Consider the following 18,253-nt stretch of genomic DNA (forward strand, 5'->3'; position numbering starts at 1 on the left):
ATACAGTATCACTTATTTAATGTTAATCCCTTCTGATGACATTTCTGGGACCGCAGCTGAGCTCTAAAAACTTGCTAGAGAAGTGAAGTAGTCCATGCTGGGGGTACAGTTCAGTGACTATAGTAACTGGCCTTTGATGTCACTGGAAAGTGCTCTTATGGACCCTACATATGCAGTTCTAAATAGACCCAGTTATTTGAAAGGTTCATTATAGTTAGTTAGGATTAGACTGGTTAGATATTTATACATTTTGGAAAATAATTGAGAAGATTTTTAAATCAGTTTAAATCGTTTTGTCAGCAGGAAACAAACTGCAGGGATGCTAAATGATTTCTCCCCCTCCCCCCCAATACGATCAGTTTAATGGAGTTAAAATTTATAAGGGAATCTGAAATTATGGTACAATACTAGAATGTCATTTGTGTTTTGTTTTTGTTTAGACTCTCAGGCATGTAGAAAAGCCTGTTATTTTTTGGTCGGATCCTGGGGAAGTGCCAAGCACCCTCCCAGCGGCGCTAGGAGCCCACAGCTCTCCCCAGAGGCTCGTGTTGTTAAGGGCACTCAAAAAATCTATTGCTCAGTTCCATGGGGGAGGATTTAATCTCTGTCTAGTTTCTTTTTCCTTTCATTTTCCTCTTTTCCTATTATCCTCCCTTGTGTCTGAGGCTGCTTCCCAAGGGCCTTACAGACATCTACAGTCTGGTAGCAAGGTTGCCTGCAGAGCTTGGAATCGGCAGCTGTAATGGGTACGGTGAGGCATTTTGGGCATGGTATCTTGGTCTCTGGGTTTCTTTGCCCTTCTGGCCATTCTAGTGGTGCAGCTCCTCATTTTCTCTGTTGTTGCGGTCTCCTCTGCTCCATTTGAAACTTTTTCCCCACACTTCTAAGTCCCATCACTTGGTTTTGTGCTGAATCTTCTCCGTAGCCCTCCACTCTCATAACCTTTGAAGCTGTTTTTTGAGGGCGGGGGCTGTACTATTGAAACCCTCAGGTACTCTTGGCTTTAAGCTTAATTTGCTCATAGAGTCCCTCAGCAGGGATTGTGGGGGCAGGTAGGTGTGCATTAGGTACCTCGCGTGCCTCAGGTGGTGGCTTCTTGTGCCACAAGTTCACAAACATGGGTGCAGAAGCTAAAAGAATGTGGCACGTGTAGCTGCAAGTCAACCTTGGCTGTCTGGTGCACAAGAAAGCCAGGTTCCCCAGAGCAGCAGTGCTGTGCAGGGGAGGAGCAGGGGGCTTGGTGAACACTTGCTTAAGCACAGTTTTAAATATATGCTATCTTTTCTGTCAGAGGAGGTTCACTGCCCCCCTCATTGCGCTGGTGACTGAGTACCTGGCAATTTTCAGTCCTTCCTGCAGCCTTTGGAGTTAGGACAGTGCTGTAATTCTGATTTTTATTAGGGGAGAGGAGGTGCAGGTGGCTGAGGGTTTTGCATTTCTTGTGTGAGAGATTTCTGAAGAAGTAGATCACTGTGTCAGCCTGTGTTGTTTTACTTCTCTGCACAAAGCCCCTACCCCTTTCTTCACATCCTGGGGAACTGGTCCCTGAGGCTTTTTGTTGACAGCTTTGCTGCTTCCTACACTCTATCAGTTGTTATTTGTTTCTGGATGATACTTTGTTTATTTGTTTGGGGGCTTCTTTTTTTTTTTTTTAGCTGCTTGCACTCATACTGGATCACACCTTACTCCACAGCTAGTGGGAGTTGAGTTTTGACTCGCTGTGTGTAGGTGGGTAAGAATCTGGCCCTTGTGTAATATGCTGGGGATAGAGACTGTGCTTTCTGCGTCAAGCCTTGTAGTGCCAGGGAGCTCTGTTCATGGCTCAGGACTTGGCTTTGCTTCATATAGTACAAATGCACATGTGTAAAACTGAAAATGGATGAGATTTCCTGTGCCATGTTTTAATTTATGCCACATTTTGATAATGTACAAACAGTGTGATTACTATCTGGAATCTTCATGCTGCTGTTGAAATTTTGTCTAGAAGTAGCTGGAGATGGAATCTTGCCTTCTAGTAGAGAGTATACATTAATATGCTAGCTAATTTTTCAAGAAAGGAAAACTGGACAAGACTGAGCTGTTAAGGATTGCTTCTCTGTTAGAGGTGTTGAGGGGGACTGGCCAGCAGTATAATGACAGTATAATGACAGTTTGAGTGTTGGACTGGGAAAATGGATTGCCGCTCCGTGCATGAGAGGCAGAATCGCCCCTTGTTAAAATCCCACTATCTTCTGGAGGTTTCTACTGGGGTGCGGTTGCTCAGAGCAGGTTGGCAGGTAGGGCTGTACTCAAATAGCTCGGTTCAGCCTCAGCACATCCCGTCTGCCCATTTGATGTGATTTGTCCCAGTGCAGTCTGCAAGCAGGTCATAGTGATGCTGGAGTTTCTCTGAACCTGCTGGCACTAAGTTGTGCCTTTCCTTGTCTCTGTTGGTCTGCATCAGAAGCTGAGATACTGCCAACGATTTGGGGAAAAAAATAAGTTACCCCATGAAGGTGAGGTTTTGTATCCAGTGTCTTCTCAGTGATGCTTTGCAGTGCTACAGCTGGCAGGTTACCAGGCAAAATACAAAAACTGAGGGTGAACCCAGCAAATGGCATGAGAAGCATAAACCTTGCTCCTTAGTGAGGAATGAGGCCTCCAGAAGCACTAGGGCTGATGTAGCAGTTTCCATGGGGGAACCTGCTGTGCTCCCCTTTGTCACCCTGTTTATTTTATAGCCCTCCGAGTGGGATGACCCTGCAGAGCTGCAGTTCCTGCATTTTTGTGTATTAGTGATATAGCCATGCATAGGGAGATCAGTGTGGCAGGGAGTCTATGCAGAAACCCGTCATGTTGGGCTGAATTTATACTCTGATGCCTTCAGTAAGTGTAAAACATAATTTGTGGTCTCTTTAGACTGAGTTGTGCGAAGAGGCCTTTGTGTAACCTAGAAGCAGGCCTAGTTGTTGATGTTATCTGCGACTTCGCTATAATTCACTGCTGCAGCATCTGTCTGCCGTGAATTGTCGCTCTCTGTGCCTGCAGGCTCCTGATCCCTTTGTCCTCCCAGATCTGGAGGAAGCTTCTACAGGGATATGCTGTTCTGCAGCAATGGGACTGTTAGCCCAGGCTCATGCTGTTCGTGTTGCAGCACTCTGACCCAGGTAGAGCGGAGCTGCAACTGCCGTGGGCCGATTTGCATCACTGATAGCAGTGCTGGCGCGGTGACAAGAAGCTTCAGATTCTGGTGCTTAGGTTTTTTTGAAACGTGAAGGCTGTTACTCCCAGCTCCTGGAGAGGTTTGGTGCCCTGGGATGGTGGGGAAGATATTTGGGCCAAACCTGGCCGTCGGTTTCTGGAATTACCTCATCTTCTCTTCCCATTATATTCAGTGTGCGGTCATTTCCCTGGTTTAGGTAGTATTGCTTGTTTGCTGTGGGTTCCCCCCCACCCTCCGTGCTTGTACCCTTTTTAAATCTTCTCTGTGTAATGCCTCATCCACAAGACATGAAGGGATTTATCCTTCATGATTTTGTTCAGCCTGACCTGATCCTTTGCTTGACAGTGAATTGGTTGTCACCTGTAATGTTGTTTGCATCTGCTCCCCTGTTTGTAGGTAAGACTGACATTTTCCTTTCTCGCTTCTGGTTGAGCTTTCAAATCATTTCTCTTTCTGACCCAAACAGTCCAGTCCATGTTGTGCTGCTGAGTTAATTGTCTTGCTTGTTGGAGTTCCTGCTGTTGATCATCTCCTCATCCCTCCTGACAAATTTCTGCCCAAATTCAAAGACTGGCTTCTGTTTGCTCTCCTCTTGAGGGTGTTGGTTCCTACTCCTTACCCCCTATGAACCAACAAAGATAGGATTTGTTTTTGTTGACTGTTTTGGGCTCTGTTGATCAGAGGCTGTGGGTCTCTGGGGCTGTGCACTTGGCTGGTCTTTGCCTGGATCGCCTCTCTCCGAGACACTGCCTCGTTGATCAGCTCAGAGGGAACAGGCCTGTTTTTTCCATCCTGCTGGACATATTCCCATGTCTCATTTCTGTGCTCTCTACTGTACTTCCATTCTCTGATATGAAAGTGATTTCACTGGAGCTCTGTTGCTTTGTGAATCCAGTTTGAAATAGTCTAGATGATTTCCAACATTATCTTAATTACTTGTTTACACTTTGCTGCTTGCTCTGTGACAAGCAGGCATGTGGACTGAGAGCCATTCTTTTGGCTCAGTTTTGATTAAAGTTCCTCTGCATAAATAAATCGATTATTTTCTGAACGCTTCTCATTCATCTCCTTCCATCTGTTACACCATCAAGAAGGGAGAAGTTACGGGAAGGGACAGATGACATTGGGCTTGCAGATGATACTGTTGCTCCAGTCGTCATTGCCCAGGTGCTTGGACAGGTGTAAAGCAATGTATAGATGTGGTAAGGTAACATGGCACCCATTCTGGTTTGCCTTTAACAGTTAGGCTACAAACTGCACCAGTTCATGAACTGTTTCACAAGTAGCTTGGCCATCTGGGAGCAGTGGGAGGTAGCCACCTCGCTGCCTTCATGTTAGCTGCTGCTGCTTGTGAGCCAGAGCTGTAAGAACAGAAGAAATCAGAGCTCTTCTGCTTTTCTTAACTTCCCTTTATCGTGGATCTCCCAGGTACTAGATGAGTATGTCCCTGTTGACAGGATGTAACCCCAGACATCAGGACATCTGGGTTCTCTCCCTGATGTGGTTACAGCCTGTGTAAGTCTTTATGCCTTATTTCCCTAATACATCATGTAGCTAACAGTGATGTTAATGTATTTTCAAGTGTATTTCCCCTCCCTTCATCTCCAGGCACAGTATTGCAGCAGTATAGTTGTAACATGAGAGATAACTAACAAGTTTAAATAGAAGTGAAGAAAGTCTGGGCTGGCTGACAGCCATACAAATGCCATCAGTTTCTTTTCAAACAAAGTGTGTTTCAGTCAGGTGGCGTTTACTCAAAAAGCCTCATTTTCCCCAGTGCATCTGAAGGCAGGTTCTTTAGGTCAGGAGATGCGTGTTGCAGAGAAGTACACGTTCCCCAAACAGACTGGTGCTCTGCAGATGACATTGCTAAGGCTATTTCTGGATATGACCATCTTCCTCGAAAGGACAGTGTTACGTACGGGAAGAAGCATGGTATAGGGCAAAGGGCTGGCATGCTGGGCCCTTGGATCATTTCCTGAGTCTTCTGCCGAAAGGCTGCAAGATCCGGGCACGTCAGATGACCTACATGGGTCCAACCATCTGTACATTACATGGTCCCTGCCATCTGTACGTTGGGGTAATGTGCACGCTTTTCTAATCCTGTTTTCAGAAAGCAGAATTGGTGTTTTGGAGCTTGTGGCTGTTTCAAAGAAGATGAGACTTAGGATCCTAAGTTTTCTAGGTAGATTTGAAAGTTGCCTCCTGTGTCATTATTCTCTTTCTGTGAATCACTGTGATCTCTCTGCTGTGCAGGTACCAGCCACTGGTTCTGTGATACTGGTTCTGGTGGGGCCTCAGAAGAGGCTGAGTCTCTGACCATGCAGTGAAACTCGTGGAGCCTGCGGGAAGTCAGCAGGGCCAGGACCGCGTAGAGCTTTCTGCAGTTTCAGGCCTTACCCTGCTCTGGAATACACTTGAATATTAAACAGAGAAAAGTTTGTTAACAAAGGTATTAAGGTGTTAGCAGAGGATGGATGAAGTCTGTGCCTCGTTCTACTTAAACAGTTCATTTTGCTTGGCATGATCTGTTTATGATGATCATGTGGGGAGGTTGTCCTTCCCAGGCAGCCCTTGGGGGAGACCTGGGGGACAGCGCACGCCTGGCGTTAGTGCGAGGAAATGTCTCTATTTTGCTGTCCTCATTCTGTGCCATGCTTTTCTCTGTTCATGGGGGAGCTTGGAGGTGCCGTGGTGAAGCTGCCTGACATTTCTCCTCACCAGGTCCTGAAAAACAAGATTTTGTCAATGTATTTAAAAAAACCAGAAAATTCAAGAATCTGTCTATGGATTCAAACTCCCTCGCATCATGGATCACAGACAGGAATCTTGCCTGGTGAAGGCAAAGAATATACTTTTTCCTGACCTGTGAGAATTAGTCTGAATTTGGCCAAGTTCTAAATCATTGGAGATGTTAGCTGCTGCATGTCCAAGGGAGGTGGGCTGGGGTTTCTCTATTGAAATGGCTAAGATACCGCCCAGAATGAACATACACCAGCCTTTGTCTGATCTGTGTGCACGAGCCCCTTCTGATGTGGTTAACTGTGGGCTGGGAAGGGAAGGAGGTGGTTTCTGTAGGACCTTTGCTCACTTGTCACAGAAGTGAGAAGGCAGACAAACAGAGCAGTGAATAGCACATTGGAGAACTCGCTTCACTCCTGGCCCCAGTCAGCAGCCCTGCGTACATGCAGGAAGTCCCTTTCAGCCTGGCTTGTCATAGGAGACCCCTGAATAGTCTATTCCTCATATTATGATTTTTTTTTCCCCCCCCCCCCCCCCCCAAGGTGTGAGCCTGGGATCTGAGCTGCAGAAGTTCTGGCAGTGCACAGCAGCAAGGGGCACCAGCGGGAGTTGTGCTTTGAACATGTAAAGTGGCCCAGAAAACCAGGCCCTTGGGAATCTTCACAGAGGCACCCAGAGAGACAAGAAGCTGCAACTCTGATTTCCCATTTCTTAGTGTCCAATTTGGAAAGCGAGGATGCTTGACAGTCAGTGTGCTTGTGAACTGCCTAGCTGCTGCTCTCGGTGAGCCTGTCGAAAAGCCTGTTAAGGAAACCACCGGTTCTGTATTCAGAGCAGGGCTTGGCTTGAGGCCATGTGTTGAACAATGAGGAGAAAACAAAATATTGAATAGCTGCTTGTTCAGCAAACCCAGTTCCTCTTGGCCATGCTGGGCCCTGTGTGAGGGAATGTATGGGATGGGGCAGTTTTCCCCTAGCACTAGGGGCGAGGACCAGCCTCTGCACCTGGGCCTCAGGTGGTGCAGGAGAAGGCCCACACCAGCACGGGTTCTGAGCCTTCACAGAGGGGAGGGAAGGAAGCCAGCTGGGGGCTTCTTCGCTGGCCCCAGCTTGCAGGAGTGAATCCAAAACATCATTCTTGCTGTTCTGTGGTCCGGCTTGGAAAACCCTTCCCCTGCAGAGTGCCACCTTGTGCTGCTTGTGGGGGTGTTGCTCTGGGCTGGGGTAGCCCAGCTCTGGGAGAGACTCATGGTGCTCAGCAAGGAGGAGCCGTCTTCCTGCTCTTTCCCCCCTTGCACTGAAAAAGCAGAACACATGTGGACAGAACAGTGTGCTGTGTTTGGGGCTGCGGCTGCAGTTCCTTCCCCCTCTGAGAGCTATGCCCAATGTGTTGCATCGGGTGAGTGTTACCGGTAAACTAGTATTATTTTGCTCTTGGCTCCCATTTTAGATTCTTCTCTGGCACCTCACACGGTGGTGTCTGAGAGCAGGGCTGGCTCACTTGGCATCTGGTGGGTGAGACACGAGGGTTGGTTTAGATGTGGGTTGTTGTTGGTTTGGGTTTTTTTCCACTTCCAGCTTACAATGATTGTGTCACTTTTTGTCTTTGACCCAATAATCAGATGGCACAAATGCCCTTGTTAGATGTGTCTCTGGGATGCCTGAGAACAGCAACCCACCGATGCAAGCTGTATCCTGGGGTTCAGGGAACGCAAGTTAAGTACCCTTCTCTGCCACAGGCTACTTGTGTGATGTTGGGAAAATCATTTGGGATTTCTGTGTGTTGGTGTTGTCCTGCCAGCATAAAAAGCGTTAGGGAAGACTTGATTTCTGAAGTGTTGCGAACAAAAATAATGATTATGAGGAGGAGGTACCAGACGGAGACGGGCTGTATAAATACTGTAGGTAGCTTTGAAGACATTTACTTCTTCAAGGGATGTGCACAGTGTACCTTTTATAGTTGTTTTAAAGTTGCAGGAGGCTTTCAGGATACTGTGTAGAAACCCAGGGACAGAGGACTTTCTGCAGGTGTGAACTGTGCGAAGGAGCTCTTTTCCCTTTGTTGAGATGAAAACAGACTGTGGGGCCATTTCTTCTTTTCCAAAGATGAATAAACATGAACGGATGCCAGTACGGCTGTGTCCCCTTCTCTGCTGGAGATGGGGAATGTGAACTTTGGAAAGGGTCTGGCTTGATCCTGGGAAAACAGCTTTGATCAGAGCCTTGGGAGGAATCTGATACCATGTCCATCTAAGAGCGACAAAAACTAGCCAGAGTTTGGGGCCAGGTTAATCTGGTGCATCTCCATTGACGTCAGTAAGAAGAGCTCACTACAGCTCCTCGTGGAGCAGCGTTTATTCTGGACCTCGAGGCCAGACAGTGTAGAGGGATCATGGGTTCGGGATGACTAAGATAGCTTTTGTCTCTAGTGTTGCTCGGAAGAAAATATTTTGTTAGATTTGCTGATATGCAAGGCTGAGATGAGGCTGTTGTTAGACTTGAGACTGGTACTAGCAAAGGGTGTAAGGATGGCAGCAGGAGGACTTCTGCTCCAGCTATGCCATCTCCTGTTCCTCACTGTAGGAGCTCTTGGTAGCATGGAGCACCATAAGCTGCTGTCTCCTGAGGCTCCTGCACAGCCTTCCAAGGGCCAGGCTCTTGGGCCTCTCAGAGGTGAGGGTGGTTCACAGCTTCTCAGAAACTCAGCCCTTGAGCATCTCCATTTGGGCAGGAAGATTGGACTCTTGTGCAGCTATCACTTGTCTTACCACCGGGCCGGAAGTCTCACCCGCTGCTGCTGGTGGAGCTGCTCCATAGGCTTCCTAGGCTATGGCTTGTGCAGGTGGTTTTGTAGGCTACGTATGGTGTTGATCCACTGCTACTCGAAACCCTGGCAAAACAGTGGGGTTCTTCAGCCAGTAAGTTTTGGTTTATGGACACAGGTGGATTTAAAACTGAAAAAAAAAAGCTGTTGATCACCTTTCCTTTTCATTTGTTTTGTTTTGTCATTTGCCTGTTTCTAATAGGAGTCATTTCTGAGGAGGAGCTTGCATGAAAGAGAGAGCGGTAATATAGTTCACTGGTTCCAGAAGGGTGCTTGATCTTGGCTTGGGGAATGGAAGAAGGCATTTGCTGCAGGGGAATTTGGCCAAGTGAATGGGTGTCATCACAGCCGGAAGGTGGGGAGGGTTTGGAAAATGAAGGAGGCTGTGTTTGGTGTGGTGGTGCGCAAACAGCAGAGGTGGCTGAAACTGGGCAGAGTGAAGTAAGACAGAAATGGTTGGCCTGGCCTGTGGGTGGGCGTTCTTGCTGTTCTAAACGTGGTTCAGGTAACTGTGCCTTAGTTTGCACAAGCTGATGGAGTATTTATTTCTTGATTAATCTCTTGTTAAAGCAGAGTGGGGTGAGTGAATTTGGAGGAGAAACACTGTCTCTGTGTTGGCATTAAGGACATGTATTTGAAGAGGTGATTTTTATTCCACTCCACCTGCTTACCTGGCAGTACTTGTGGCCAGCAGCATCTCCTGAGCCACCAGTATCTCTGTTGTGATGGCAATGGAGCTCTTGGAGTCCTGGGCTCCTCTGGAGCCGGGAGCTGGTGCCAGATACAGACAGGAGGGTGACCAGGTACAAGGAGATGACAGGGTCATTGGGTCTAAATGCCATCTGTGCATTGTGCAGGACAAGGACCCTTGATTTCTATGTTTTCCCACTAGAAGATAGTTGCCTCACTAAGAAGTCAAACCAAAATGCAGATGTGCTGCAAATGCATTCGTTGGGCTATTTATCAATATTAAATGTGCAAACCAGAAAGGTCAGCTGTGTTTAATGTCATGTGGCAGCTTTGTGATTTTAATTACAGTAAAAAACCCAGTGACAAATGAATTCAGTGCTCTTTAGAGCTTGTTCCTCCCTGACGCAGTCTGTTTTGTTGGCTTACCTGTGCTCAGGGGAAGTTTGGCTGCCTCTACCGTGGCAGAAGAGATTTCATTTAAATAAAGAAAATGGGGTGAAATGATAAATCATTTACAATGTCTCATTCACTGGGGGAATTCAATGTAGCTTAATGTTTCAGCAACATCTTGTTACAGTGTTGGATAGCAAGGTTGCAGGCAGAATCACGGGAACTGGTGCAAAAAGGTTGTTGTATCTGACCCTAAATTAGGGTGACTGACAATTGCTGCCTCTCTGTTTCTTCCTATTTTGTACACAGTTTCAGGTATCTGGGATAAAGAGGGGTAAACTTCAGTTTCTCCTCTTCCAGTTTTTTGTTGTTTAAAAATGTGATTGGAACTGCTCTGCTTTGTGGTGTTGTTTGCTTGGCTCCTTTATGTTAGGCTTCTAAAACTCTTTCTTGATCTTTTCCCAAGCTGTTTTCGAAATGTAGTCAGCAGGATCCTTCTCCTTATATAAAATTCCTTCAGTTTTTAGGAACAGATATCAGTTTGGATATTTTAAATTTATTGTTAAAGAACTGACTGCTATAGAAACCTGGCTTTTAAATGAGAACCCTGCAGACTGCTTGTGCTTGAGCTACTTTTAAATTGCAGCTGAGGTTTTGAGCAGTGCCGATACGTGTGCTTGGGCTTTGGTTTTCCTCTCTGAACATGTCTGTACCCGCGTGGATGTGGTTTCAGCTTTGCAGGGAAGGGTCAAGGTCCTGCTTGCCCTGTCCACCTGACAGTGGGGATGTGAGCTCCCCTGGCTTGTGGTCCATGCTCAACATGGTGTCCTTGTGCCGCTGGGTGATACAGGCTGTGACTGGCCATCAACAGCAGCAAGGCAACATCACACTGAACACACTGATTCCTCGCTGTTGTAAACGTGGGGTGTTACAAGTAACCCTGAAAGGTTCCCCCGTGCTGCGGCAGTTTACAGCTGCAGTGTTCGTCCTGTACCCATCAAAAAGCTGGTGATAGCGAACAGGGATGGAGCTTTGATTTCAGTCTGGTCATACTCTGTAGGTTCTCAGCTGATAAGACCAGCTTGGTTAAAGAGGTCCAGTTACATTTGTTTCTCTACCTATTTAAAAGATTTTTTTTTTCTGAATGTAGTATCAGTAGAGGTTCCTGTACTTTTTTCCACTTCACTGACAGCACTGTCCTTGTTTATCTCCCAGTAAATCTTAGTGACATGTGCAGCCCAAAGACGAGGGGAGAAAATCAATCTCTAGGTCAGGAGCTACAGAAAATGAAATTAATTATGAACAGAAGAGAGAGGGGTTTTTCTGGTATCTGTTGTCCAAGTAAAGGGAGACTGGTATAGAAAATAAGAGTTAGTGAATGGTGGTTGTGGGGTGTTGGGATTTTTTTCCTAAGTTTAGATGAAAGAAAAAGTTAGAACTTTTCCAAATGTCCCTAGTAAGACTAAGCAAAGCATGGGCAGGTAAGAGAAGAAACATCCCCATAGGATTCATTCAGCATTGCTGAGATTCTTTCTTTTGCATTCGGCTTCAGTGGGGAAGTGTTGGGGGGGGGGATTTGGGTTTGCTTTTTTTTCCTTGCCAGCGGTATGGTTAAAAGTCACAGCATAAATTGTCTGACTTGGTGAAAAGCCTGTGACCCCTCTTAGTTGTCTTGTTCATCAGAAGGCAGATAGGTAATAAAGAGTCTCCTGTGTGAGAGGAGTGGGGAGAACCTGCTGTTTTAATTTTGTTCACAGCAGTGGGCCAAACTTTGTTCTTTCAGTGCTGGCCTTGATAATTGGCTCGATATAATATAGGAATTCAAGCCATTGCATATCTCTGGCTTTATAGCTGCTAATGTCATAGCCAAGAAGAGTGCAAAGTCTCCTGCAGGAACATGCAGTAAATAAGAACAATAAGCATGTTCCAAAGAACATATGGGTGGTGGTTTTACAGGGCCCCAACTCAGCCCTGGTGGGTTAGTCTGCATCCAGGTTGCCTGGGCAAATGGATATTTCTGGTTGAGGCTCTGTGGGGGACGTGGGTTTGATTTGGGAGTTTTTCTGGACTAAATACTATGTTCATGTCTCTGATTCCTGGGAACCAGACTGAAGGGATCCTCTCTTTTTGAGAGGCAAGGAATTGCTTTGGGATTTTCCTCCAGGAGTTTAGCTGTAGTGTACCTCGCCTTTAGGGTATCCCGTGTCCTGCTGCACAGGGTACCTTGCACAGACATACAGTAACGTTTTGTTTTTCCTCTGGCCACCCGCAGCTCTCAGCCATGGCTAGCTTAGAGTCATTTACCTTGTTTTATTGCGGACATCCGTGGTTTATTCATCATCTTCAGTGAAGTTCTAACACCTGTTAGGCACTCCTCCTCCCTTTTTTGGAGAAGCATTTAATTATGACAGGGTTTCCCTTGGAGTACATCCTCCATTCAGTTCCTTAATTGTAGAATTCTCTGTGGAATTCTCCAGATGGGGGATAGAGGATAATCTTCTCAGAGCTCCGGAAGAAATGTGATGCCAAATTACAGAAAATAGATCCTTTTTATTAAGCTCTTGGGCTTCTTTTACTCTTATTTTAAGGTGACCTTGTGTTAAAGAGAAACATTGGATAAATGGCTATCCTTTTTAAATAATGCTCAGCAACCTTACCTGGGTTACTAATAACATCGTTAGATTAGAAATCCCGAAAGGATTTAAGCTTTTTTTGCCACTCCTGCTGCCATCACAGAGGCAAGGCGAATGAACTTGCCTGTTTCCCTTTTGTTTCTAGCCGGTCTCATTTCCAAGCTGCGAGCCCTGAATCGGGGAGCGCTGGCAGCGTGCTTGGCGTGGTGGGCAGGTACAAAGACAAAGCCCCCTCCTTTGTCAAGTGGTCACAGGGCCACTTCATGGGTCACTTGCTTCGCTGCAAGCTAGTGCCGTGGCGGTGCCGTTTCAGTCCCCGAGGGGTTTCCAGGCATCCTATAAGTGCTGCTCAGCGCCGCTGATGTTTGCAAACACGGCAGTACTGGCCATCCTGTTTCGTGCCCGAACGCTGACCGTGTCTGGAGTTGTACTAAGTTTGCTAAATCTGGTGTGTGACCGCTGAAGGGCCCCGGGGCTTGCCCTTACAGAGCCAGTTCTGCTGGAAGGTTCCCGTGTGTTGGATGTGCGTCCATGAATACTCGTGAGCTCCTGTGTTAGCGGGTGATACCAGTATTTTTACAGGGTGGATGGAGAAAGTAAAGCACAAAGAAACATAACTGCAGTCCTGTACTGAGTTGGTGGCAGAGCCAGAAGTAGTCTGGAAATGGTTGATTCTGGTTCCCTGTTCTAATCATTGCCTCTCCTTGGGCTTCTGTGCGCGTTTAAGTCTGTAGGGAACACTTTCTGTAGCATCAGTAGGAGTACCAGCTTTGCACAGTAGCAGGTAAATACAGACTTAGGAGGGGAGGAATCTGTTGTGGGCAGGGAGGCTGAGGTTATAGCTATAGATTTTAGTGTATGTGGTTGGTTGGTTGGCTTTACGCTGCGATATGCCGCTGGGAATGTGCACGACTTGCGATTGAACTTTGGTGCTGAGAGGTCAAAAGTGGCTAATCCAAATTTTTGTTTATCTTCCAGGTCTACGCACAATGAACTAGAAAAGAACCGGTAAGTAGCTAATGAGCTGAATTCTAAGAAATGCAAGCCTGGTGAGTGTAATGTGCTTTAACCTTACACATGTAGGTGCCGTTTGATCAGCTTAGACAGCTGTGAATGACCACACTGCATCACGTAGTTTTGTAAGGCGGGGGGGGGGGGGGCGGTAAGACACAAAAAGATCTGAACAAGAAGCCTTGGTTTTGGTTGTGTGTTTTTTTTTTTTTTTTCCTCTCTCTGAAAAGGCAAGAAGTGACCCAGTTTTGTGACTAATCTGTATGCAGAGTAAATACTGTTCTTCTGACATAGTGAAATCTGATTGGGGCACTTTCCATACATGAGGTTGCTACGGGATCAGGTTTCTTGGGCCCTGGGTAATACATGTTACCATGAACCGAAGGGCAGAGCCCTGTGCTCGGCACCCTCTGCCTCCCACCCCTCCGCTGGGCTCTGATAATCTCTGGGGCGCAGAAGAAAATGCCATTGTCCAGAGGCTCAGAGGTCTGGCTACCAGCGCTCCTGTGGAGACTTTCTCTTCTAACCTGTTTTAGGATTGCGCCTGTTTATCCTTGAATCCGAAGTTTTAGCAAGCCTTGCAGTTTTGTTACTTGGCTAGCTCTGCTATATGACTCAACCCTTTTGTAACAGGAGGTAAAGTAAGATAAATACCATTGAGACAAGGGGAGCTAGTTCACACACAGATCAGATTATCGCCTTCCATTCAGGATGCTATAGTTAAGGTTGTGTCAGGGTTTCCATTCTAAACTTATCTTGGCTATTCTATGGGATTTTAAGGGTGCTGGGGGGGGGTGTCTGTTTTTTTCGTGGCTGCTGGAACAAAGGCAGTGCTCTGGCCAGCTGCTTCTGTGAAGAAACCTCCAGGGCGGGAAAGCTGAGTCTAAATGGGTTGATTGCCTCCTCTTGCCTCTTTGCAGCCATCATTTAACAAGGCATGGGAGGACTATAAGGATGGCCAAAGATACACAGAGGCTTCAAGCCAAATGTGTATTTCTATTCAGACAAGATCTTCCCATGTAGCATTCAAAAGAATCAGAGCTGGGTACCTCACGCATCATGTTGCCCTCCATTTCCCCCACATCTGCGTCCCCCCAGCAGCAGAAGTGCTGGGAAGCAGCTTGCAGGGTGTGGGTGTTTTATTCCAGGCTGTGCTTCTGCCTCCTGGTGGCTTTGAAGGTCTGCAGAGTTGTCGTGGTCCTGTCTCTGGGGTGATGCAAGGAGGTTTTTTATTTGGGTGATGTTGCTCCCCGAGTCTCAACCGTTCCAGTCCCAGGTGGAGCTGTGTTGAGAGGTGTTGGCTCCTGGATTTTCCGGTGCTCTCTACAGTTTCATTTACCAATGAGTGCAAGAAAATGCAGTGCTTAGGTCTGACCCAGAAAGGAGGGTGCCTTTTTCTCCATGACAACAGTAAACCGTCACTAATTTTCAGCGTGCTTATTTGCATATCTAATTGTTACTGCAAATGCTGCTTGCCCTCAGTACAGCTATAGAGCAGAGCTGTCTCCATCTTTCCCTGTGCCAACCTGGTCCTCTCACATTGGCCAGGTTTGCAGGGATATGTGACCATTTTTTTGTCTAACCTCAGGCTCGTGGGGCAGGCAGTGAAGCTTCAGACTCTCTGTGGGTGAGATCTCAGCAGCTAGCGTTACATACTTACTGTCCAGCAAAGGACAGGCAAGTATTGATGGGTTTAGGACATGCCTGGTACCAGCTATCTGTATGAGTTGAGGAAGTTTCTGCCTTGATTCCCTGTCTTTAACTGGGGACCGTAATACTACCTGGGGTGGGGATATCACAAGGATTGACTATGGTCCAGCACTTTGTTATATATGTTAGTAGTGAGAGGAGTATTATTACCTGTGCTTCCCCTTATGCCACCTTTTTCTGAATGTTGACAAGCTGTTTGCTTGCTACAGAATTTGTCTTCCCATTCCCAGATGGTGTAATATCATCTCTCTCTCATCCTCCCCTTCCATCTCAGTTATTCTCCCTAGTCCTCACCTGCTCCAGGCTGAAAACTCCTTACCATCAGCCTTCTCAGCAAGGCCTTTCCTCTAGGGCTTCCCATTCGTGAGGTACTGTATTCCAGGTCTGTCTCAGACATGGGTTTACAAGCCTTTGGTTTTCATGCTTCTGGGAAGGGCACACATTCAGTCACAGTGGGTGGTCTGTACAGGCAAACTCCTGTGTCTGGGATCTTTGGACGGGATCTGGCTGCTTCTGCTTTGGGGTTGCCTGTCGCTTAATGCAGATGCTGTGACCTGAGCAGCTACGCACATCTGCAAACTCAGCTGGACCCTGTAGTGGCTGTGCTGGGTTTGCAGCGTTTGTTACCAGTAGTGATTTGGACAGTGAGTTTCATACTGGAAACATTTCTTTTCAAACTCCACAGCAGTGTTCTCTGAGTGAAGGGGCTAGCTTCCTGGTTAGATTTTCATCACGTTTTATTTGCTGTGTCGTTAAGTTTGTCAGTGTCTCCAGACTTAACTGTTGCAAAGATAAAAGCCCTGATACTAATGGCTTTGTGGCTGGCAGGTGCTGATTTTCCCTATTATTTGAGATTATTCCTTTTGAATCTCACTGTTATCTCCATTATTGACATACACTGTAATTTTCAAAATTGTCCACTATTAGGTCTCTGACTCTGGTTTTTCCCCTCTTGTCTGCGAACAGCAGCCTTCTTATTTTCAGTTAAATTTTGTTTTAACCCATTCAACAATTACACAGGGTTTCTTTCAGGAGAATAGTAGAAAAACAAAATGCTCCCCTCCTCCTTTTTGAATATGCGATTTAACTTGGACTCGGTGTTGCAGGGCTGATGATGTTTCAATGCATCAGGATTAAGAACCTTGTACCCCTTTGATGTTGAAAAGTAACTAAAATTATATTTAAAAAATTAAAGCAATGCTTTAAACTTTACTCCTTTTCTTAGTCTTGAAATATTTCATGAACAATCCAGTGGTTCTGCTAAGGAGCTGTTTGATCTGGTACCAAATATTAACTGTAATATTTAAGTGACTTCTCTTTCTGCTTTGATTTGTGGGTTTGTTTTTTTTTTTTTTATCTGAAGAGACTGAAGTGACATTTATATAAGGGGCTTTGTTTGATTTCTAAAAGATTAAAGTTAATTTATAGTTATTATCTGTCATTAATCCTCATGTTGGAAAATTGTTTGTTTTTTTTATTTAGTGGGTATGTGTTTCAGTTTATCTCTGCCCAGGATGAGTCATAGCTTGCATTTAAACAAGAAACCAGTATTCTGCTTCTCATCTGCTGCGAGGTGTAACTGAAACAATACTTTTTAGTCCTTTAACGTGCCTACGAAAAAACTGATTCGTAAGCAACACCCCATCATTTTCTGAAAGAAAACATGATAAAGCAAGTGACTGGAAGATGAACTTTGCTGGTGTAATATTTTCTCAAAAAAGGATAATAAATACAATTCATGCTTACGTAAAATGGTGTGTGTTATACAGATAGCATAATTAACTGTTGTCTGTGAACGTTTTAGAAGCAGGCTGGTTTTGGAAGGATGTGGTCAGTGTGGTATCAAGAGAAGGTACACACGCTGCGATGACTTTCCTGCTGCTCTGTGAAGTGGCAGTTCTGGTAGACCAACATGGTGGTTGGGTCTGTCAGGAAAGGTCCCTCTCCTCGTAGAACAAGAAAGATGTTTGTAAAGATACTGATCAGATTTTTTTAAAAAAACAAACAGACATATTTTTCTGTATATCCTAGATTGATCCATTTGGTTTTGGTGATGATTGCATTATAATACAGCAGAAGGAAGGAAAGCAAAGCTGAGTAATTCGGTAAAGAATGAGTTATTAGGGCTGATTTTTCTTACAGTAGCAATAATTTAGTTCAAACAAAAGATAGATCCGAAGAGGGAAAGAGGCCTTGGGAGAATCACTGAAACTAGAATTTTCTGAAGATCTTATGGAATTGGTGGATCTGCAAAAATGCTTCATTTAAAATGGAAAAGGACAAAGTTTGAAGGAGACAGAACTTCTTCTAAACCATGTTGCTAAAGAGTTGTGTTTAGTGTAAAAGTACAGAGTGAAGGGATATAAGATCCTTCCTCCCTGGTATCTTTTGAGATGATCAGAAACAAAGTAAAGAAGACAAACACGTAGCAGTGATCAAGTGCTGTGTTTTTTAGCATTTCTGACTCTTACCAGGATCCCCCATCTATCTTCTGTGATTTCCGACCCATTCTCTCTTTCTGTTTATTGCAGAGTGTTTCTTCAAAAGGGTTTCTTACGCAGAGCTGACTGTTAGTGCTCGGTTGCGTATTTGAGGCAGCAGATGAAATAAAGGAAAAACCCTACTGAAGGTTTAGGAGAAACCCGTGACCTGGGTCAGCGTGCGCTGAGACGTGGGGCCTTCCGAGGCTCCACAGCGACTGGGCGGTTTGGTTCTGTTTCTCTAGAACAGGGGCTTGAGCGTGTCTGTTAGCAAAATGCAGGAGAAGAAGGAGGGGAAAGCGTTTAACATAGGACATTTAAATAGTTCTGGTATTAAATAGTGAAGACATGCTGTCAAGGCTGGGCAAGGTATAGGGAAGGGAAATGAAAGTATTGTGAATCCTGACTACTCTGAATAGACAGGAATGATCGTACTTTTGTGGTGCTATGTATACTTGCCAAGGCAATCCAATCAGTGTTTGTCTTGAACCAACTAATCAATGCGGTGTTGAGTTCAGTGCTATTTATCAGGAGAGCTGAAAGAAACTAATCCAGTAAATTTCATTTGTTCT

The 18,253-nt window shown here is 45.7% G+C and overlaps 1 protein-coding gene across 2 annotated transcripts in view; it reads left to right on the forward strand.

The window, feature by feature from the left end:
• Window positions 1-18,253, forward strand: part of MXI1 (MAX interactor 1, dimerization protein) — a 56,962-nt gene that overhangs the window by 14,229 nt on the left and 24,480 nt on the right. For both annotated transcript variants that reach the window (XM_075423717.1, XM_075423718.1), the window contains exon 3: window positions 13,459-13,488. In XM_075423717.1, the coding sequence (XP_075279832.1) occupies window positions 13,459-13,488 (30 nt within the window). The remainder of the gene's footprint in view (window positions 1-13,458; window positions 13,489-18,253) is intronic.

This window comes from Opisthocomus hoazin, chromosome 6 (assembly GCF_030867145.1).
Source record: "Opisthocomus hoazin isolate bOpiHoa1 chromosome 6, bOpiHoa1.hap1, whole genome shotgun sequence".
Lineage (NCBI taxonomy): Eukaryota > Metazoa > Chordata > Aves > Opisthocomiformes > Opisthocomidae > Opisthocomus > Opisthocomus hoazin.